The 22,725-nt window shown below is 42.9% G+C and overlaps 1 protein-coding gene, 1 long non-coding RNA gene and 1 pseudogene across 3 annotated transcripts in view; 1 reads left to right on the top strand and 2 right to left on the bottom strand.

The window, feature by feature from the left end:
- The window catches only part of LOC103350914 (uncharacterized), an 80,985-nt gene that overhangs the window by 52,547 nt on the left and 5,713 nt on the right, over positions 1 to 22,725 (bottom strand). The gene's annotated exons all lie outside the window — the stretch shown is intronic.
- On the top strand, positions 9,067 to 10,576 carry LOC100348008 (prostaglandin E synthase 3-like). The gene has a single exon (XM_051820769.2). The coding sequence runs from the start codon at positions 9,342 to 9,344 to the stop codon at positions 9,822 to 9,824; it is 483 nt and encodes a 160-aa protein (XP_051676729.2). The 5' UTR covers positions 9,067 to 9,341; the 3' UTR covers positions 9,825 to 10,576.
- On the bottom strand, positions 21,621 to 21,753 carry LOC127483657 (U4 spliceosomal RNA; annotated as a pseudogene).

Here is a 22,725-nt window from a genome sequence, read left to right as displayed (position 1 = left end):
TTGGGATGCCCACATTCCATTTTGGAGTGTCTGGTTAGAGCTTTGGCTACTCTGCTTTTGATCCAGCTTCTGGCTAATGAGCTTGGGAGGCAGCAAGTGATGGCTCAACTACTTGAGTCCCTGCCACCCCCATGGGAGACCTGAACTGAGTTCCAGATGGCTAGCTTCAGCCTAATCTACGCCTGACTATTATGGGCATCTGGGGAGTGAATCAGCACATGGAAGATCTCACTCTCTACAGGGCCACACAGACATAATGGAATATGAATTTAAACAAATTTAAATTGTGATAATTGTTGCCTTCTACTCCATTTCCTCCTGTCTTTAAAAATGAAAGGCTCAAAGGCATTTAGCCTAGTGGTAAAGACATTGGTTGACACCTGCATCCCATTATCAGAGTGACTAGGTTTGAGTTCTCGCTCCACTTCTGCTTCCTGCTTCCTGCTAATGCACACCCTGAAAGGCAGCAGGTACTGGCTCAAGCATTTGGACTCCTGCCACCATAGTGGAAGACCTGGGTTGAGTTTCCAGCTCCCAGCATTGGCCTGGCCCAGCCTCAGCTTACATAGGCATTTGGGGAATGAGCCAGTGGATGGGAGTTTTCTCTCCCTCTCTCTCTCTAAAAAAATAATAATAATAAATTTTTAACAATAAAAACAAAAACAACGCATCACTCCCTGGACATCTGAGATTCTGTTCTCTCCTGGTTCTTCACTGCCCCTCTGATTTCTCTTTCTGGACTCCTTTGTAGGCCTGTCTTCCTCACCTGTCTCATTAAATTGTGATGGTCCTCATCTTGCATATTTCCTTGCCTGCCCTTCTCATGTTACTCAGTTCCTCTGGCCACTGTTACTTTATTTTGCACCCTTGACCCTCTTTTATGTTGCCTATGTACATATGCAAGTATCCATTGAACAGAAGACCCAAGCACTTCAGCCATCTCAAAGAGTGGCATCATTTCTTCCCTGATACTTGCTTTCCCCCTAAATTACCTATTCAGTGAAGAGCACGCATTTCAGTAAGAAACTGGGAACTTGGGCTTGCTATTGCCCTCCTCTTTGTGACCATATCCATGGACTGACAATCTTGTGGACCCCCCTCAGCCCCTGCCACTCTCACCAGCCCCAGGGCCTCATATTCTCTTGCCTGCACTATTGCCACTAAGGTAATTGGTCTCTGTCCCCAGTTCTGCGTACTCCCCACCATAGTTCATCTTTCATGCATCTGCCAGCGTGATCCAAAATTAAAATCACATCATTTCTACCACACTTTAATACCTTGATTTGCTTCCCCTGAACTCTCCTACCCCCATCCAAATGAAACAACTGTCCTTGTGAGTGAAGATCTTTCCAACCCTTTCCAGAGACATATAAATGCTTGCCCTGAAACATACATGTATCATAGCTTTCCTCAAGCCATAGTGTCACTAGACCCTAATTACTATTTAAAATTCAATTTGAAACAATTTAAAAATTCAGTCCCAGTTAAACACACTTGGTTAACCAGGAGCAAAATTATGTGCAGGTTCTTGATTTATGAAAAGAAAACGTCCTTTTCCACACCACTCAACGGAAAAATACCTCGTGGACGTTGTTTCACCTGTTCTTGGTAAAGATAACTTAGCTCTTAACCAGAGGCTAACTATGGAGAGGATGTTTCACTACGGGTTAGCACTTAAATAATCTGTTAAAAAGGTTTCAGTTGGGGGAGAATGCCCAGATTCGCTGGAGAGTTTTCCAAAACTTCATTCATTCAACAAATAGTGCTAGGGAGCAAGCATGGTGCCAGCCTCGGGGGGGAACTAGTCCAACGTGACCCTATCTTCCAATCAGCGTACCCAACTTCAGAGAACAGTATGGCCTCCTTCCAGGGTAGCCCAACCCAGTGTTGTGAGTCTTTTTAGTCCCATCTCCCCATGTAAGAGCTGGATCAAGCAGCTAACAAAGAGGCAAGGTTCAAGATGCATGTCAACTTATTTGAACCCAGAATACTTTTAGGAAATACTAAACTTCTAATACATTTTTTAAAAATTATTAAGGCCTTTGATCAAAGAGTCACTGAAGGAATCCTCAAAGCTAATCCTACAAATGCAGTGAAGATGCTTTGATCAGAAAGGAAGGAATTCAGGTGGAATGAAGGCAGGACTACTTTTCTGAGCTCTGCACAAGTCAGGAAATCTGAAAGACAGCCATGTGTCAATAACGCCATAGAGAGTGCATTAATGATAAAATGGTCAGATAATAAACTAATTCCAAAACACACTCATGAAGTGTGTGTTTGCATTCTCTGTATTACAAAATAGAGCAACTGGCACAGGGATGAAGAAACACTTTTGCAGAATATCTAGAAAGGTTCAATGTCAGGAGTACCTAAGACTTCTTTTTACTTGGGGAGTCTCTTATCTGTTGCTAGAGCTGTCTTAACCCCCATTTTGAGTTTGAGTCAAAAGCCATGTTCTTGCTTCCTCCACCCCAGAAGGTATTGCTCTCTTATTTTATTTCGCAAGGAAAGACTTAGATAATGTTAATTGAGAGTGTAATTAATTTGACTTTCTGTTATCATAGTAGATACTCGGGAGCACTTCTAAGACCTAACCACTTAAATATTTCCTATCTATTATTCCATATGATTCTTCAGGACTAAGTCATGTCCAAACCAAAAGGGCTGTAGAATTCTGGAATTTAAAAAGTAATAAAAGCTAGTGTTCTTTGACAGCATTTACTGTATGTGTTTACATAAGTTCCATGTGTTAACTCATTTAGTCCTCACGGCCTTATGAAGTAAATAAATACTCTTCTCATTCTCACTTTGTAGATAGTACAACTAAGGCACAGAAAGGCTAAGTTGCCTCCCTACTACTGGTAGGCGGTAGGACCAAAGGATTCCAGTCCAGGAGTCTGGTGAATGTGGGTTCTTCACACAGAAATTACTGCCTTGAGGACATCATAATGTCTATCATTTTACCTCTACTTGTTATTTTTCAAAAGCCTCATCTGGGGGCCAGCATTTTGGTATATTGGGTAAAGGTGCCACCTGAGATGCCAGCATCCCATTTGGGCACCGGTTTGTGTTCCAGCTGCTCCACTTCCAATCTATCTGCCTGCTAATATGCCTGGGAAAAGCAGCGGGAAATGGCACAATTGCTTGGGACCCTGCCACCCAAGTGAGAGACTGGATGCTTCTTCTGGCCCCTGGCTTAGGCCTGGCCCAGCCCTGGCAGCCACTGTGGCCTTCTGGGGAGTTAGCCAGCGGATGGAAGACTCTCTCTCTCTCTCTCTCTCTGTGTGTGTGTGTGTGAGTATCTCCTCTCTCCCTCTCTGTAACTCTTTCAAATAAGTCAATAAATATTTTTTTAAAAGTGCTTCATTGTTTTCCTAGAGAGAATTCAGTACGATTAACAAACAAGGAGGCCGGCGCCGCGGCTCACTAGGCTAATCCTCCGCCTAGCGGCGCCGGCACACCGGGTTCTAGTCCCGGTCGGGGCGCCGGATTCTGTCCCGGTTGCCCCTCTTCCAGGCCAGCCCTCTGCTGTGGCCAGGGAGTGCAGTGGAGGATGGCCCAGGTGCTTGGGCCCTGCACCCCATGGGAGACCAGGAAAAGCACCTGGCTCCTGGCTCCTGCCATCGGATCAGCGCGGTGCGCCGGCCGCAGCGCGCCGGCCGCGGCGGCCATTGGAGGGTGAACCAACGGCAAAGGAAGACCTTTCTCTCTGTCTCTCTCTCTCACTGTCCACTCTGCCTGTCAAAAAAAAAAAAAAAAAAAAAAAAACAAACAAGGAGGAGGGAGGTAGGAGGGAAGAAGGGAAGAAATAAAGTGACTGTGCTTGTCCTGTTGGGTGGGAGTGTGGAGTGGGCAGGGAAAGTGGAGAAAGCCCTGGGCCATTCATGTCCCACTGAGGATTATGGTTGGCAACATAGGTGGCAGCAGATGTAGGAAAGCAAAGAAAATGGGCTCAGCCTTTGGGACTTTGAGGAATAAAGAGGTGAACAGTGAGCCCTGGCTTCCCACAGAGAAAACCCCTAAATTCCCACATGCACATCCCTTGGAACACAAATTTTAGCTAAACTGCTTCGTGGCAAAATCTTCAGGCCAAAGAAATGTTTTCTTTTATTGGAATTTCCCCTCCCCTGGGAAGTTCATGGCCAGTTCTTGTGGGCCAGGCCTTGACCGAGCTCCTGCACTCCCCCAATATCTAGCAAAGACCCAGAGCAGAAACAGCAAAAACGCCAACCAAGCACTACAGCCAGCCATGAGGGCAGGAAGACACCTGGAGTGTCCTGGAGGTAGAGCTGTCCGAGGGACATTTTTGTTCCTTGGACAGTAACATAGAAGTTTTTTTTGTTTTTTTTTTTTTTTGTTTTGTTTTGTTTTGTTTTTTGACAGGCAGAGTTAGAGAGAGAGAGACAGAGAGAAAGGTCCTGCTTTTCTGTTGGTTCACCCCCAAATGGCTGCCACGGCCAGCGCACTGCGCCGATCCGAGGCCAGGAGCCAGGTGCTTCTCCCGGTCTCTCATGCGGGTGCAGGGCCCAAGTACTTGGGACATACTCCACTGCCTTCCCGGGCCACAGCAGAGAGCTGCACTGGAAAAGGAGCAACCGGGACAGAATCCGGCGCCCCAACAGGGACTAGAAGTTCTTAAACAGCTGCTTGATTGGGGTCGGCATTATGGTGTGGTGGGTAAGCTGCCGGCTGCAGTGCTGGCATCCCATATTGGTGCCAGTTTAAGTCCTGGCTGCTCCACTCCACTTACGATCCAGCTCCCTACTAATGCAGCTCCCTGCTGGGAGAGCAGCAGAAGGTGGCCAAGTTGGATCAGAAGTGGAGCAGCCAGGACACAAACCAGAACCCATATGGCATGCCAGTGTCACGGGCATGTTTACTGGCTACACTACAACACCTAAATCTAGAATCCAATTAACTAACTGTTCTATCACCACTTCCATGTAAGTTACATCCCTGAACTTGTTCATAACTGAAAGTTTTCAGCCTTTGATCAACATCTCCCCTCTTAAGAAAGTTGTTCCTTAAATATATATGTATTATATAGATAATATATAAACTGTGTTATCAATGCAGTTACAAATTCAGTTGAAATACATAAATGTAAAAAAAAAAAACACATTTTCCACACATGTTTCCATCTACCAGGGGTGAAGTACTTTTTTTTTTTTTTTTTTGACAGGCAGAGTGGACAGTGAGAGAGAGAGAGAGAAAGGTCTTCCTTTGCCGTTGCTTCACCCTCCAATGGCTGCCGCGGCTAGCGCACTGCAGCTGGCGCACCGCGCTGATTCCATGGCAGGAGCCAGGTACTTATCCTGGTCTCCCATGGGGTGCAGGGCCCAAGGACTTGGGACATACTCCACTGCACTCCCTGGCCACAGCAGAGAGCTGGCCTGGAAGAGGGGCAACCGGGACAGAATCCGGTGCCCCGACCGGGACTAGAACCCGGTGTGCCGGCGCCGCAGCTCACTAGGCTAATCCTCCACCTTGCGGGTAAAGTACTTTTATGGATGATGTCTGGAAATTCCTTCACAGACTCTTAAATGCTGTCATGATTACATAATTTTTCTAAAACCAGATTAGTCCTATATTCATATAGAGTATTGAAAAGCTCAAAAGTAAATGTTTAAAAACAGCCAAAAGTGGATGCATTCATAGGATTCTACCCATTTAAAATGGTGTTGCAGAAAAAGTACAATATTTGTTAACATATGATTCTTGTGGTTGTCACAGGTAAGTGGACTGCAGGTACCTTTAGTGTTCTCTTTCTTATACAAGGTCTCTATAATGAGAATGAACTGATTCTGCACTAAAAATGCACAGTAAACCTGATTTATGAAAAACAAAACAATAAATACAAAAACTCCCTTGCAAGAGAGAACAGCCCTTGGAGCTTCTATGCAAATTAAACAAGAAACTTATCCAAGATTAAAACACGTCTAAAGGTTCACTTGGGCCTCTTGGGCAGAATAAGAATTGCACATCCAATTAAATGTAAAATTGCAATTAAATGCCTGCATCAGTGGGCCCCAACTGAATTCCCCAAACAAGCATTGCATTAATGAGCAGAGAGGCCACAGGCTCACACTGCTCAATTACAGGGAGGAGCAGGCACAAGCTACACAAAAATCAAGGTGGAAATAGAGCAGATCCCCAGGCCAGGAGCTGAATTTCTTTTGATGAAATTAAACATCATTTTTCAAGGTTGGCAGAGATGAGCAAGGGTGGAAGAGGAAGCGAGTGCCTTTTAGGGATAGAGCATTCTATTTCTTGGCAGGGTGCTCAGCTGGCAAAGCCAAGAATTCTAAACTAAACTGAACAGCTAGAAATGATATGAAATATTTGAACATGACATCCTTCCTAACAGATCAACTAAAGTATGAGTTTGCTGTGATAGAGAATTAAATGAATAAAATACTCCCCTCTTATCCATGGGGGATACATTCCAGATTCCCACTGGATGCCTGCAGTGCAGACAGTACCAAACCCTATATATCCTATATATATGCAGCTATGATAAAGTTTAATTTATAAATTAGGCAAAGAAGTTAAGCCTCCGCTTGTGGCGCTTGCATCCCATATGGGTGCTGATTCCTGTCCCAGTTGCTCCTCTTCCAGTATAGCTCCCTGCCAATGGCCTGGGAAAGCAGTAGAAGATGGCCCAAGTGTGTGGATCCTTGCACACATGTGGCAGGCCCAGAAGCTCATACTCCTGGCTTTGGATTAGCCCAACTCCAGCCATGGCAGCCATTTTGAGAGTGAACCAGCAGATGGAAGACCTCTCTGTCTCTTCCTCTCTCTTAACTCTGCTTCTCAAATGAATAAATCTTTACATAAATTAATAAGGCAAAGTAAGAAGTTAACAGTAACATATAAAAAAGCCAAGCAATTATACAAATATACTGTAATAAAATTATTTGAAATATCAAAATATCCAACTAAACCATACTCATCCTTCTTGCAGTTATGTGAGGTGACACAATGCCTATGTCATGAGATGTGAGAGGGGGCTGGCACTGAGATGAAGTGAAGTGAATGACAGGGGCATTGCAGTGTTGCATTACATGAAGTTACTTGGCTACAAACACTGTGATATTGGTATAGTTGATTTGATAACCTAAATGGTTGCGAAGTTACCAGTGGGTGGGCAGCACACAGTTTGGCTACGTGGGACAAAGGGATGATTCACATCCCAGACAGGAATAAAGGGGTGCAAAATTTTACCATGCTGCTCAGAATGGTGCACCACTTAAAACCTACAAATTGTTTACTTTTGGAATTTTCCAATTAAATATTTTCAGGCCATGGTTGATCCCAGGTATCAAAACCACCAAAAGATAAAAGATAAATGGGGACTACTGTACCTCCCTGGTTGTTAAAACAATAGGACACTGAAAAACTTGTGAATAAAAATAGAAACTCTATTTCTCAAGCTCCATCCAGTTCAAGACACTTTTATAAGTGATGATACCAGCCATTTATTTCATCCCTAAAAAACTGAGTCCTGGGAATTTAACCATGTCAATGCCATGTTTATATGATATTATGTGAAGGAAAATGCCCTTTAAAGATTTTTGAACACTAGAAAAGGCAAAGAAAGAATGAACCCAAACAGGACTGTAAGGGTGATGCCCAATGATTTCCCATTGAAACGGTTACAAAATTTCCCTTGTTCTATGAGAAAAATGAGCAGAAGCATTATATAATGGAGAAGGACGCTCTGGTGAAGCTTCCCGGGTGTGAAAAAAAACTTTGAGAGGCAAAGACAATAAGAGAGAGGGAGAGAGAGAGACCCCATCTGCTGGTTCACTCCACAAATGCCCACAATGGCCTGGATTGGGCTGGGCTGAGCAAGGATCGGAGAACTCAATCCAGGTCTTGCAGATAGGTGGCAGGAACCCAATTACTTGAGCCATCACCACTGCCTCCCAGGGCCTGCATTAGAGGAAGCTAGAGTCAGGAGCTCAGGTACCCAGGTACTCCAATATAGGATGTAGGTGTCAACCACAAGGCTAAACAGCTAAACACGTGCCCTGTTGACTTGGCATTTTTTGGACTAGTTAGTTAGCTGTGCACACACACACATTCACTGATGGTCATGTCAGTGTGTCTATGTAACCAGAAAGAAGTGACAAATGTGAGCACAGCAGGAACACACAATGCACTAGCTTGGGATGAAACCCATTTATGGAGAGAGGATGAATTCCTCGACTCGTTTTATGAGCTGTTCAGCTTTCTTTTCTGGCAGAAACAGACATTAGGAAATCTTTACAAATCCCAAGTTATACTTTTCACCTAAATACCTTTAAACACGAATCATTTCCATAGGGGTAAGACCTCAAACGTATGTGTCTTACCTTTAAAGCTGTGTGTTCCCAAATGAAATTGGGATGACATTTCTTGTATTTGAGCATTGAAAGTAGATACTAGGGGGTGAGCATTTGATCCAGTGGTTAAGATGCTAGTTCAGACACCCACATCCTATATCCCTGGCTCTGCTCCTGGCTCTGCTTCCTGCCGATGTAAACCCTGGGAGGGGTAGTGATGGCTCAAGTGATTGAGTTCCTGCCACCCATGTGGGAGGCCAGGATGGCATTCCTGGATCCTGGTTGCAGCCGGGATGTTGTGAGCATCTGGGGAGTGAACCAGTGGATGGGAGCTCACTTTCTCTCTCTCCCTGTCTCTCTGCCACTCAAGGAAAAAAAAAAAAATACTGCCAATGAGAATACTAACACATTATCTAATACATTATCTGCCTAAATTTAAATTCAACTTACAACTTCACCCCAAATCCTCCACAAATAAATGGCTCTGTTACCAGAAACAGCTTGGCTTCCTGATTCTCTATGGCCAGGGCTTCTTCTCCATGAAGGTCTTGTGTTGGGGCAGAGTCGGGAATTTTTTAACCAGGTAGGGCAGCTCTCAGGACCAAACCACGGCAGGCCGAGTTTTGACAATATCCGCAAGTTGAATAGCTCCAGTTTGGGGTGATGATTACATTTCTCAGTGTACTTCTGACTAAAAAATGGCTGCATTAATAAATGTTGTGACCACCCCTCGCTCGCACGCACGCACGCACGCACGCACGCACGTTCCTCCTCCGTCCTCGCGCCCCTTTTCCTACACTTTCCTCTTCTCCCCGACCGGAGGAGCCGCTCGCGCCGCGCGGTGCATTCTGGGGACCCAGGTCGAGCCCGCCGCCGCCGTCGCCGCCGCCGCCTGAGAGCAGCAAGGAGAGGCCGCGACCGGGCAGAAAACGCCAGAGTCGCCGCCGGAGGAAAGTCGACTCCCCAGCCACCGCCGCCGCCAGCGAGGCCCGCCCACCCCCTGCCCCGTTCACAATGCAGCCTGCTTCTGCAAAGTGGTATGATCGAAGGGACTATGTCTTCATTGAATTCTGTGTTGAAGACAGTAAAGATGTGAATGTAAATTTTGAAAAATCCAAACTTACATTCAGTTGTCTTGGAGGACGTGATCATTTTAAGCATTTAAATGAAATTGACCTTTTTCATTGTTTTGATCCAAATGATTCCAAGCACAAAAGAACGGACAGATCAATTTTATGTTGTTTACGAAAAGGAGAATCTGGCCAGTCATGGCCAAGGTTAACAAAACAAAGGGCAAAGCTCAATTGGCTTAGTGTGGACTTCAATAATTGGAAAGACTGGGAAGATGATTCAGATGAAGACATGTCTAATTTTGATCGTTTCTCTGAGATGATGAACAACATGGGTGGTGATGAGGATGTAGATTTGCCAGAAGTAGATGGAGCAGATGATGATTCACAAGACAGTGATGATGAAAAAATGCCAGATCTGGAATAAGGAGTATTGTCATCACCTGGATTTTGAGAAAGTGATTTCTCTGCAAAATTTCATAATTGAGAGAATTCCTGAGTTGATAGCTCTAAAGGTGGATGCTGTATTTGCCTCCTTTAACCTATTTGTTTTTTCAAAAGGCTTCACTAAGGGTTGGTATGTACCATTGTAAGGGGCAGTTTTAAGTCAGCTAAGGCAATAACCTTATGCATGAACATCTCCCAGACTTCATGAAGCTGTTGAGGTCCTAGATAATTGATACAGCAGTTGTGATAAATAAAAACATTTCACTTAAGTCTCCTTTACTTCTTCATAACATAGATACTGACATGATAGGAAGTGCTCAGCTTAGGGAAAGATAAGTAAATTTTAGGGTTTAGAACATGGACTCAAACGTGGCTGAAACAAATTGGCTGACACCTTAAACTGATAACCGGCTATTCCTCTGGTGTATCCTTCAGGAGTGTTCCACTAAAGTTTATTTTTCAAAAAATTCACTTCACATTATTCTATGTAAGTGATCACTTGTCAGTGTTCCAGATGTATGTTAGCTAAAACTAGTGAATGCCCTAACTTAGATGGTTTTTGAAGCCTATACATTTGTATTGTTTGGCCCTTAAGCTTTTACATCTCAGCATAGAGGATGAAGAAAGCTATACATTGTTGCTTGAGAGTCTATACATTTAGACCAGATTTGTATTTGCACTGTCAGTATGGCAAATGAGTGAAATAAATAAATAAATAAATAAATAAATAAATATTGTGTCTTCTATGATAGATAAGGCAGAATAAGAAGTGGGGAGAACTGGTGGTCTCAATTCCAAGCCCCTATACTAAATTACCTGATTTTTTTAAAATGTTTTTAAAATTTATTTGACAGAGTTATAGACAGTGAGAGACAGAGAGAAAGGTCTTCCTTCCATTGGTTCACTCCCCAAATGGCCGCCAAGGCCGTTGCTGCGCCAATCCGAAGCCAGGAGCCAGGTGCTTCTCCTGGTCTCCCATGCGGGTGCAGGGACCCAAGCACTTGGGCCATCCTCCACTGCCTGGCGCCCATATGGGATGCCAGCACTGCAGGCGGAGGATTAACCAAGTGAGCCACAGCGCTGGCCCCTAAGTTACCTGATTGATTTCCCCATGCAATTCATTCTCCTTAAAGCCCCATCCTCAAGGGTCCCACAAAACTTTTCCCAACAGATAGATCACCATCTGCCTTGGGCCACACCTAACTTTCTGTAACTTTATTTACAGTTTTTTTTTTTTTTAATTTTTGACAAATTTGTTCCATAGATTAAAAGGTGATGATCTACAGATCACATGTGGGTCACAAGGTCCCTGAGTGTTTATGGTTGTCTTCTTGCCTAATCATGTAGATTTACAAATTCATTTCTGCTACCAGGAAGTTCTTGCCCAACTCAGAGAACAGTGTCCTTTCAGTCTTTCTCTGTCATGCATACAATTCTTCAGGATCTGTCACGTTAGTTAAAGTGCCTGTGAAATGGAGGCTAAAGTGAAACCTCCTCTCTCAGACTTTTTTTTGTGTTTACAAGTAGGAAACAGTGAGGAAAAAATTAGAAAAAGATCGAAAATAAATTAGGCTGAATGTAACAGAAACAAACTGTAATGAGGTAGGCATTTTAACCAACTGAAAAGCGGCTAAAATTATAGCTAAATTATAGAGGGGGAGATGGGTATAATTGTTAAAATGGAAGAAGAGTTTGATGATTCCTGCACAGCTATGGTTAGGCCAAATGTACCTGTGTGCAAATTAGGAAAAGATGGTTCTCACCCCACCCCATGTTGTAGCATGTGTCAGCACTTCCTTCCTTTGTAAGGCTGAATGATATTCTATTGTGTGGCTATATTACATTTTACTTCTCCATTCATCTAATAGGCATTTAGGTTGCCTCCTCCACTGGGCTTTTGTGAATACTACTTCTATGGATGTGAATGTGTAATTGTCTTTGAGACCTTGCTTTCAGGTCCTTTCGGTATATATTCCTAGAAGTGGGATTGTTGGATCACATGATGGCTCTATTTTTAATTGCTTTGAGGAACTGCTATACTGCTTTCTATAGTGGTTGTACTATTTTGCATTCCTTTCGATAGTGCACAAGGGTTTCAGTTTCTCAACATCTTCACCAACACTGGCTATTTTCTTAATTTTATTTTTTTTATTTAAGTCATCCTTGTGTGTGGTGTGTGAGGTGGCATCTCACCGTGACTTTGAATTGCATTTCTCTTATGATTAGTGATACTGAGCATTTTTCATATACTTCTTGGTCCTTTGTACATCATCTTCCAAGAAACATCTATTCAACTCCTTTGCTCATTTGAAAAAAATCTGGTTATTAGTGTTTTTGTTGTGTTGAGTTATACAAGTTCTTTATATATTCTGGTTATTTATGCTTTGTCAGAAACTTGATTTATAAATGTTTCTTCCCATTTCATGGTTTGTGTATTCAATCTGTTATGTGATTGTGTACTTTGGTGTATAGAATTTTAAAGTTTGAAGCAATCCCATGTGTCTATGTTCACGTTTGTTATTTGTTTTGAATGCCATACCCAATAAATCATTAATGGGGGCTGGTGTTGTGGTACAGTGGGTTAACCCGCTACCTGTGACACTGGCATCTATATGAGTGCTGGTTCGAGTCCCAGCTGCTCCACTCCTAATCCAGCTCCCTGCTAATGGTCTGAGAAAGCAGCGGAGGATGGCCCAAGTGCTTGGGTCCCCTTCACCCATGTGGGAGACCTGGAAAATGCTCCTGCTTTGGCCTGATCCAGGCCTGACTCGTTGAGGCCATTTGGGGAGTGAATCAGTGGATGGAAGATCTCTCTCTCTCTCTCTAAAACTCTGCCTTTCAAATAAATAAGCACATTTTTTAAAAAGAAATCATTACTGAAATCCAATGTCTTTAATCTTTTCCTCTATATTTTATCCTAGGAGTTTTATAATTTTAGGCTTTACATTTGGGTCTTTGATCCATTCTGAGTTCATTTTCCCGTTCATTCTTTTGCGTGTAGATATCCAATTTTTCTGACACCATTTGTTGAACAGACTATTGTTTTCCCATTGAGTGGTCTTGGCACCCTTTTCAAAGATCATTTTGACCAAATACACGAGGCACTTAATTCTTTTTATTTTATTTTATTTTATTTTATTTTATTTTATGAATATAAATTTTCCAAAGTACAGCTTATGGATTACAATAGCTTCCCCCCCCCATAACTTCCCTCCCACCCACAACACTCCCCTCTCCCACACCCTCTCCCCTTCCATTCACATCAAGATTAATTTTCAATTATCTTTATATACAGAAGATCAATTCAGCATATATTAAGTAAAGATTTCAACAGTTTGCACCCACACAGAAACACAAAGTGTAAAATACTATTTGAGTACTGGTTATAGCATTAATTAAACACCTAAGAGTAATTGTGTATTAATTACAGAGTTCAACCAATAGTTTTAAGTAGAACATAAAAAATACTAAAAGGGTAAAGTATTAAGTTCTTTTTTCTTTCTTTTTTTGTTTGTTATATAGTTATTTTTTTATTTAACAAATGTGAATTTACAAAATGCAACTTTTATATTGTTGTGGCTTCCCCCCCTCCAACCTCCCTCCCTCCCGTAGCCCTCCCCTCTCCCACTCCCTGTCCCATCCCACCCTTCATCGAGTTTCATTTTCAATTACCTTCATATACAGAAGATCAACTTAGTATACACTAAGCAAGGATTTCAACAGGCTGTACTCACACAACTGCACAAGGTATAGGGTATTGTTAGACTAGTAGTATTGTTTTTAAGTTTCATAGTAAAACACATTAAGGACAGAGATCCTACGTGGGGAGCATGTACCCAGTGACTCCCATTGTTGATTTAACAATTGGCACTCTTGTTTATGATGTGAGCAATCACCTGAGACTCTTGCTATGAGCTGTCTAGGGTATGGAAGCCCCTTGAGTTCGACTCTGAACTTGTTTAGTCAAGGCCGTATCACAGTGGAGGTTCCTTCCTCCCTTCAGAGAAAGGCGCCTCTCTCCTTGATGGCCTGTTCCTTCTGCTGGGGTCTTGTTCACCAGGATCTTTCATTTAGATTGTTTTTTTGCCACCGTGTCATGGCTTTCCATGCCTGTGAGACTCTCTTGGACCTTTTAGCCAGATCTGAATGTCCCAAGGGTTAATTCTGAGGCAGGAGTGCTGCCATTCTACGAGTCTGCTGCGTGTCCTGTTTCCCCCGCAGGATAATTCTCTTCCTTTTAATTCTATCCTTCATTATTTGCTTACACTGGTCTTATTTGTGAAATCTCATCGACACATACCCTATCTTTTTGATCGGTTGTGTATTTATACTTATCACTTTACCAAGTGCGCTGGCATCGGTACCTGCCTCCTTGGTAAGATTGAGTTGAAATCCCCTGGCACATTTCTAGTTCCACCATTGGAGGTAAGTCCGAGTGAGTATGTGCCGTCCTATATATCTCTTCCCTCTCTTATTCCCACTCCTATGTTTCACAGAGATCACTTTTCTGTTAATTTTAAACGCGTAAGAATGATTGTGCATTGATTACAGAGTTCAACCAGTGGTCTTATGTAGAACAAACAGAGCAACAACAACAACAAAAATACTAAAAGGAATAAAATAGCAAGTTGTTCCTCAACAGTCTAGACAAGGGCTGCTCACGTCATTGTCTCTCACAGTGTCCATTTCACTTCAATGGGTATCATTTTAGGTGCTCGTTTAGTTGCCATCGATCAGGGAGAACATGTGATATTTGTCCCTTTGGGACTGGCTTATTTCACTCAGCATGATGTTTTCCAGCTTCCTCTATTTTGTTGTAAATGCCCGGATTTCATTGTTTTTTACTGCTGTATAGTGTTCCATAGAGTACATATCCCATAGTTTCTTTATCCAGTCATCCGTTGATGGACATTTAGGTTGATTCCGTGTCTTAGCTATTGTGAATTGAGCTGCAACAAATATTGAGGTGCAAATGGCTCTTTTTTTCTCCCCTTTAATTCCATTTGGGTAAATTCCAAGGAGTGGGATGGCTGGGTCCTGTGGTAGTGCTATATTCAGGTTTCTGAGGACTCTCCAAACTGTCTTCCATAGTGGCTTTACCAGTTTGCATTCCCACCAACAGTGGGTTAGTGTCCCTTTTTCCCCACATCCTCGCCAGCATCTGTTGTTGGTTGATTTCTGTAATGCAAGCCAATCTAACCAGAGTGAGGTGAAACCTCATTGTGGTTTTGATCTGCATTTCCCTGATGGCTAGGGATCCTGAGCATTTTTTCATGTGTCTGTTGGCCATTTGAATTTCCTCTTTTGAAAAATGTCTGTTAAGGTCCTTGGCCCATCTCTTAAGTGGGTTGTTTGTTTTGATTTTGTGGTGTTTTTTGATCATTTTATAGATTCTAGTTGTTAATCCTTTGTCTGTTGTGTAGTTTGCGAATAACGTCTCCCATTCTGTTGGTTGACTCTGTTCCTATCCTTGGGTTTATGTGCCTGCTTCTGTGTGCCAGTTGCATACTATTTTAATTACTTGCTTTGTAACATAATTTGAAGTCAGAAAGTGTTAAACCTCGAACTTTGCTCTTTTTTTTTTTAAATATTTATTTATTTGAAAGAATTACACAGAAGGAGGAGAGGCAGAGAGAGAGAGAGAGAGAGAGAGGTCTTCCATCCGATGGTTCACTCTCCAGATGGCCACAATGGCCGGAGATGCCCAATCCGAAGCCAGGAGCCAGGAGCTTCCTCCAGGTTTCCCATGCGGGTGCAGGGACCCAAGCACTTGGGCCTTCTTCTACTGCTATCCCAGGCCATAGCAGAGAGCTGGATGGGAAGAGGAGCAGCCGGGACTAGAACCGGCGCCCATATAGGATTCCGGCACTTCAGGTCAGGGCTTTAACCCGCTGCGCCACAGTGCCGGCCCCTCTTTTTTTTTTTTTTTCAAGATCTTTTTGGCTATATTGAAATAACTATAGGGACTGGCGCTGTGGTGCAGCGGGTTAACGCCCTGGCCTGAAGCGCCAGCATCCCATGTGGGCATTGGTTCAAGACGTACCTGCTCCACTTTCTATCCAGCTCTCTGCTATGGCCTGGGAAAGCAGTGGAAGAAGGCCGAAGTCCTTGGGCCCTTGCACCCACGTGGAAGACCCAGAAGAGGCTCCTAGCTCCTGGCTCCGGAGCGGCGCAGCTCTGCCATTGTAGCCAATTGGGGAATGAACCAGCAGATGGAAGACCTCTCTCTCTCTCTCTCTCTCCCTCTCTCTGCCTCTTCTCTCTCTGTGTAACTCTGACTTTAAAATAAATAAATAAATAAATATTTTTAAAAATTATATGGATTCAAGGATTTTTTTCTATTTTTGCAAAAAAAAAAAACCATTGGTGTTTTGTGTTTTGAGAGAGATTGCATTGAATCTATAGGTTGCTTTGGGTAGTCAAGTCACTTTAAAACTGTCAAATTACTTTACAGTATACAAATTTGATTATGTATCTGTCATAAGATATAGACCAAGGACAGGAAATACTACAAATAGTTTATTGTGTCATATTGTTATGATAATATTTAAATTGTTGAGGATGGCAATGTGGAGTAGCAGGTAAAGCCGCTGCCTGCAGTGCCTGCATAACATATGGGCACTGGTTCAAGACCCGGCTGTTCCACTTCTGATCCAGCTCTCTGCTATGGCCTGGGAAAGCAGTAGAAGATGGCCCAAGTCCTTGGGTCTCTGTACCCCTGTGGGAGATCTGGAAGAAGTTCCTGACTCCTGGATTCAGATCGACCCAGCTCTGGCCATTGTGGCCATTTGGTGAGTAAACCAGCAGATGAAAGATCTCTCTGCCTCTGGCTCTGTCTCTCTTTAGCTTTGCCTTTCAAATAAATAAATAAAAATGCTTAAATTGTTATCTTAAACTGTTATATATAATAGAATAAAGAAAATAAATTATTAATGATAGAAACCAAGATTTTCATGAGAAAAATGATGCATAAAACAAAAAAGCAAAATGAAAACACTGCAATCCTACATCACATGAAATCATCATAAACTCAGATATAGTCACTTAAAAAACATTTGTCCTTGTTCCAACCACAGAGAAACTGTAGAAATCAATCTGGGTGTCATGTGTAGCCTTACACAAAATCACAGTCTCTAAATACCACTTCCCACCCAAATTTCCTGGGACAGATTGTTAAGTCCAGATTTGGTAAGAAATGAAAATAGCATCTTGTAGACTAGTCAACTTATTATTCCTACAACAAAGTACCTAAGACAAGCCACCACAAAGTAAAGAGAGGCTTGTTTCACTCAGAGTTTTTGAAGTTCAAATCCAAATGGCATGAAATAGTCTGGTTCTGGGGAAAGGCCCATTGTGGGTGGTGGAGCAGACACAGAAGAAGGCTCACGTGGGGAGCGGGGAAGCAGAGACAGGGAGGGGTTCCAGCCAGCCTTCTCCAACTGCCTTCCCATGAGAACTACTTTCTGAGTGCATGCCGCAAAGGACCTAAGGACCTCCCACTAAGTCCCATACCCTAAAGTTCCACCACCTCCCAACAGTGCCACTATGGGGACTAAACCTTTAACCCATGGGCTTTCAGAGGTATCTTATGCTATGTGAGAAGTAAAGACATTTGGTTCATTTTCAAAGTAAGGCGTTCAGCAGAAAATTACCAATGGCTAGTTAGCCTAACAGCTTGCAGAAGTGTGAAAATTTGGGGCCAGCGCCATGGCTCACTTGGTTAATCCTCCGCCTGCAGCGCTGGCATCCCATATGGGCGCCGAGTTCTGTCCTGGTTGCCCCTCTTCCAGTCCAGCTCTCTGCTTTGGCCTGGGAAGGCAGTGGAGGATGGCCCAGGTACCTGGGCCCCTGCACCCATATGGGAGACCAGGAGGAAGCACCTGGCTCCTGGCTTCAGATCAGCGCAGTGCCGGCCGTAGTGGCCACTTGGGGGGCGGGAGTGAACCAACGGAAGACCTTTCTCTCTGTTTCTCTCTCTCTCTCACTGTCTAACTCTGCCTGTCAGAAAAAAAAAAAAAAAAAAAAGGAAGAAGTGTGAAAATTCACTTGTAGCTTGCTGGTATAACAGCTAGGTACAACTTGCAAAGTACATGCACCTGCAAAGTCCCAACACAAACAGGGTGTTGGTCAAACAGAACATCAGGGGGTGATTAACTCAGAGAAACTAAAATAGATGGAGATAATAGGCAACATCTGGGAAGATTTTAATCCTGTGATACTCAGCCAATGAGGAACTGGGGGAGGGGCCTGCATGTTAGGGAATAAATAGCTTTCTGTAAACAGCCCTGGGTGTCTTAGATGCCTGATCTTGCATGGCCGTTAATAAAGTCTTGCTTCTGCTGTACTTCCCAGGTCCACCCTTTCACTGGACAAATAAGAATACTTCCCACATCCTACTAGAAAGCAAGGATGCTAAGATTACGGGGTTATGTCAAAAAGAATTCAGAAGCCAAATTGAAGAGAACCCTTCTGGTTAAAAGTGGGAGAAGTTAAGTATCAGAAAAAAATATAGAGGGGGCTGGCGCTGTGGTACAGTGGGTTAAAGCTTTGGCCTGAAGTGCCAGCATCCCATATGGGCGCCAGTTCTAGTCCCAGCTGCTCCTCTTCCAATCCAGCTTTCTGTTGTGGCCTGGGAAAGCAGTGGAAGATGGCCCAAGTCCTTGGGCCCCTGCACCCATGTGGGAGACCCGGAAGAGGCTCCTGGCTTTGGATCGGCGCAGCTCCGACTGCTGCGGCTATCTGGGGAATGAACCAGCGGATGAAAGACCTCTCTCTCTCTCTCTGTCTTTCGGATAAATAAAATAAATCTTTAAAAAAAAATAGAAACACTTCAAATATATTAATTTATGAATTTATAATTACATTAGAAAATAATTCATTAGTTTCCTTTGAAGGCTGGAGGAACCAAGTTATTTTGCTGAAAACCTGTAAGTAAAGGTAAATAGGATCAAGTGCTCACTCTGTTTTTCTTTTATAAACTTGAGGATGAGGTCACCAAATAGGTGACGAAGGCAACAATATTTCCTTACAAGGTTCCTACTGTTAAACACAACTGAAACATTACTGTTTTTTTTTTTTAATTTTTTTTAAGATTTATTTATTTGAAAGGCAGAGTTACAGAGAGGGAGAGAGAGATATCTCTCATGGCTGGAGCTGTGCTGATCCAAAGCCAGGAGCTTCTTCCGGGTCTCCCATGTGGGTTCAGGGGCCCAAAGACTTCTGCTGCTCTCCCAGGTCGCATTATCAGGGAGCTGGATCGGAAGTGGAGCAGGCGGGACTCCAGCTGGCACCCATTTGGAATGCGGGCACTGCAGGTGGCAACTTTACCCCTACGCCCCATTTTTCAACTGTTAATGACATAATGGTTCCAGGCAATGTCCCTGAATAGCTAGATGCTAAATTCAGCTTATCAGAAACTGATGGGAATTTTGTCATAGATGGATGAGGTTAACAGTGTCTTCTAAAACTCATTTTGATATCATAAAAAGAAAAGCAACTACTTTGTATCTTCTGATGAGTTGCAATTGGAATAATATATCACCTGGGTAGTCTCCTAAACCAAAAACTGAAACTAGCTGGGTCTTATTAAACCTTCAAGTGTAACAACCAGTTTTGAAGTTTTTACAATGAAACCTGAGATTTGCTTCAAAATGAACCAGTGGTGGGGAGGAAGTGGGTGAGGTATAAATGAAATAAGACTAGCCATGTTGATCGTTGCTGGAGCTGGACCAGGAGAGTCTGCAAGGCGGCTGATGCTATGGCTTAGCTGGTTAAGCTGCCACCTACAGCACCAGCATTCCATGTAAGCATCAGTTTGGTCTCTGGTTGCTCCACTTCTGATCCAGCTCCCTGCTAATGTGCCTGGGAAAGCAGTGGAAGATAGCCCATGTACTTGGGGCCCTGAACCTATGTGGGAGACCTGGAAAAAGATCCTAACTCCTGGCTTCAGGTTCACCCAGCTCCTGCCATTATGGCCATTTGAGGAGTGAACTAGCAGATGGAAAATCTCTGTCTCTCCCTCTCTCTCTGCCTTTCAAATAAAATAATCTTTAAAAGTATGGTAGTCCATCACATCTGTTAGTAGGAGTTTTTTAATTCCCAAATGAAAGTTTTTTTAAAAAAATATTAGGACTCATAACATTTTTCTACTTGAAAAGTCACCTTCATTTCTTGCCTAACTTGGCTTTCTTGCTTAACTTGGCACAGTAATTCTTTGGTTGAGGTTTCACTTGTCGTTTTATGTTACAATGAGCTGTGTAAACACAAATTGGAAGAGCATCAGCTGTGTGCTAAGAAGAGCTGGTTAATATTGAGATTGGGTTGCTCAGAGGTAAGGAATCTCAGCAACTTTGTAGCAACAAAGGAGACAATGAACAGTCACAGCTAATAGCATTCTTCTGTGCTTTGTTAAATATATATATGTATAACTACGCCATGACCGACTCCTGCCAGATTTTAAACTCCAAGATAGCTATATTTCTTACCCACTGTATCTTAGTGGCCAACATCTTGCCTAGTACACTGATAGTTTCAAAAAATTATCTCCTGGATTTATATAGAATATACATATGAATACTATTATAGAATATTTTTGTATTTCATTTTATATACTTGTATACTATTTACACATTCTGTGTTCAATGTTTTTTAAGATTTATTTATCTGAAAGAGTTACACAGAGAGAAAGAGGTAAAGAGAGAGAGGTCTTCTATTTGCTGGTTCATTCCCCAAATGGCCGCAACAGTCAGAGCTGCACCGATCCAGAGACAGGAGCTTCTTCCAGGTCTCCCACATGGGTGTAGGGGCCCAAAGACTTGGGCCATCTTCTATTGCTTTCCCAGACAATAGGAGAGAGCTGGATCAGAAGTGGAGCAGCCGGGACTTGAATTGGCACTCATATGGGATGCCAGCACTGCAGGCAGCAGCTTAACCTGTTACACCATAGCGCTGGTCCCCCATTTTGTTTTACCTTTTTTTATTTTTTAATTTGACAGATAGTTAGAGAGAGAGAGAGACAGAGAGAAAGGTCTTCCTTCCGTTGGTTCACCCCCCAAGTGGCCGCTATGGCCGGAGCTACGCTGATCCGAAGCCAGGAGCCCGGTACTTCTTCCTGGTCTCCCATGAGGGTGCAGGCACGCAAGCACTTGGGCCATCCTCCACTGCCTTCTCAGGCCACAGCAGAGAGCTGGACTGGAAGAGGAGCAACCAGGACTAGAACCCGGCGCCCATATGGGATGCCAGCGCTGCAGGCGGATTAACCAAGTGAGCCATGGCGCCAGCCCATTTTGCCTTTAAAATTAGATAAATTCAGGTTTATTTTTATCATGTCAAATAACCCAGCATTCTCTAGTACTAAGACACTATAGCCTGTAAGCCATTCGAGAAATATTTAAAAAATAGGACAGCATCTTATCCTTTGAGACACTGAATTAATTTTATATTCCTCTTAAGATTCCTCCCATCCTGAAGATTCTTTTTATTTTATAACAATACCATAGTTCTAGAAGCTTGCTTCTCACACCTGAAAAGAGTGAATTTGGGACACGATCTTGTAGAACATAAAAGGTAAGCATAGTGAATCTGTGCACGGTGAGTCTGCAGATGAAAACGTGTATTGAGTGTTTGTGGATAGTGCTTGTGGGGTGTGGTAGGGCTTAGGTCAAAGGATTCAAAGAAGAAATGAGCCCATTTAGCATAGGGAGGATAATCGGAAGAGATAAATGATAAGTTGTGAAATTTCTCAAGGGAGTCTATATGTGTTTAAGGAATTTAAGAGTTTTGTAATTTAAAACTTACATAATTTGATAATTTTCTCAAGAGAATAAATGGAAGCAGGGTTTATTTTCAATTAGCAATAATCGCGCCTCGGATAAACCTCATTGGCTACGATACTGCCACTGCGCAAAGCTAAAGCAGCAGGGTTTATTTTCAACACTCATAGATCTTGAACGATTGTGGCACATTTTTGCTTTAGTGATGCTTTGTATTTGTCACAGATTCTGGAGTTCTGGCTTCTAAATTCGGTGTGAATTAAGGCTGTTGTGCAGCTGTTTACAGTGTTTGATCATATCTAACTTGTGTCTCAAATTAATGGCCCTGGAGCATATTTTCCCACTATTTAATGAATGCTTCTAAGGTCAAAACGTACTTTTTAAAGATTTATTTATTTATCTGAAAGGCAGAGTTAACAGACAGAGAAGGAGAAACAGAGATAGATCTTCTATCCACTGGTTTACTTACCAAATGGCTGCAATGACCTGGGCTGAGTTAGGCTGTAGCCAGGAGCTTAGCTGGGTCTCCCTTATGGGTACAGAGGCCTAAGCACTCAGGTCATCTTCCATTGCTATCCCAGGCACATTAGCAGGGAACTGGATTGGAAGTGGAGCAGCCGGGACTTGACTGGGTACTCATATGGGACACTGGCATTGTAGGCAGCAGCTAAACCTGCTGTATCACAATGCTGTCCCCAGAGCGTCAAAACATTTACAGAAATTATGGAACAACAAAATACAGCAAAATAATAATAATCAAAATCACTGCCTGAATGTTTGTTAGTTTAAAACAATATGGTTCATGTCACTGACAAAATATAGAAAGTATTTTTCTTTGCTCAAATAATCCTGGTAACAGCGAGGGCATAGCTTATTCTTATTCATCATGTGATTTTTGGTAGCTTTTGAAAATATCTGGGCAATCTATAGCATTTCATATTTTTGCTTATAAGACATTTTTATATCATTATTTCTAAACTTGTGGCCCCATTTTATTATATAAATGTGGCCTCTCCGTAAGTGAAGAGATGGATAGATTAAAAAGAACTGATCTAACCAGACAGGAACCTTTTGTTTTGGGGACACTAAGGTAATTATGTGACATAATGT

The sequence above is a fragment of the Oryctolagus cuniculus genome, chromosome 13, assembly GCF_964237555.1.
Source record: "Oryctolagus cuniculus chromosome 13, mOryCun1.1, whole genome shotgun sequence".
NCBI lineage: Eukaryota > Metazoa > Chordata > Mammalia > Lagomorpha > Leporidae > Oryctolagus > Oryctolagus cuniculus.
The sequence above is the reverse complement of the archived record's forward strand: the minus strand, read 5'-3'. Positions and strand labels throughout refer to the sequence as shown.

What these genes read in the sequence shown, in the direction of transcription:
- LOC100348008 (XM_051820769.2), top strand. Translation starts at nt 9,342, where the DNA reads ATGCAGCCTGCTTCTGCAAAGTGGTATGATCGAAGGGACTATGTCTTC.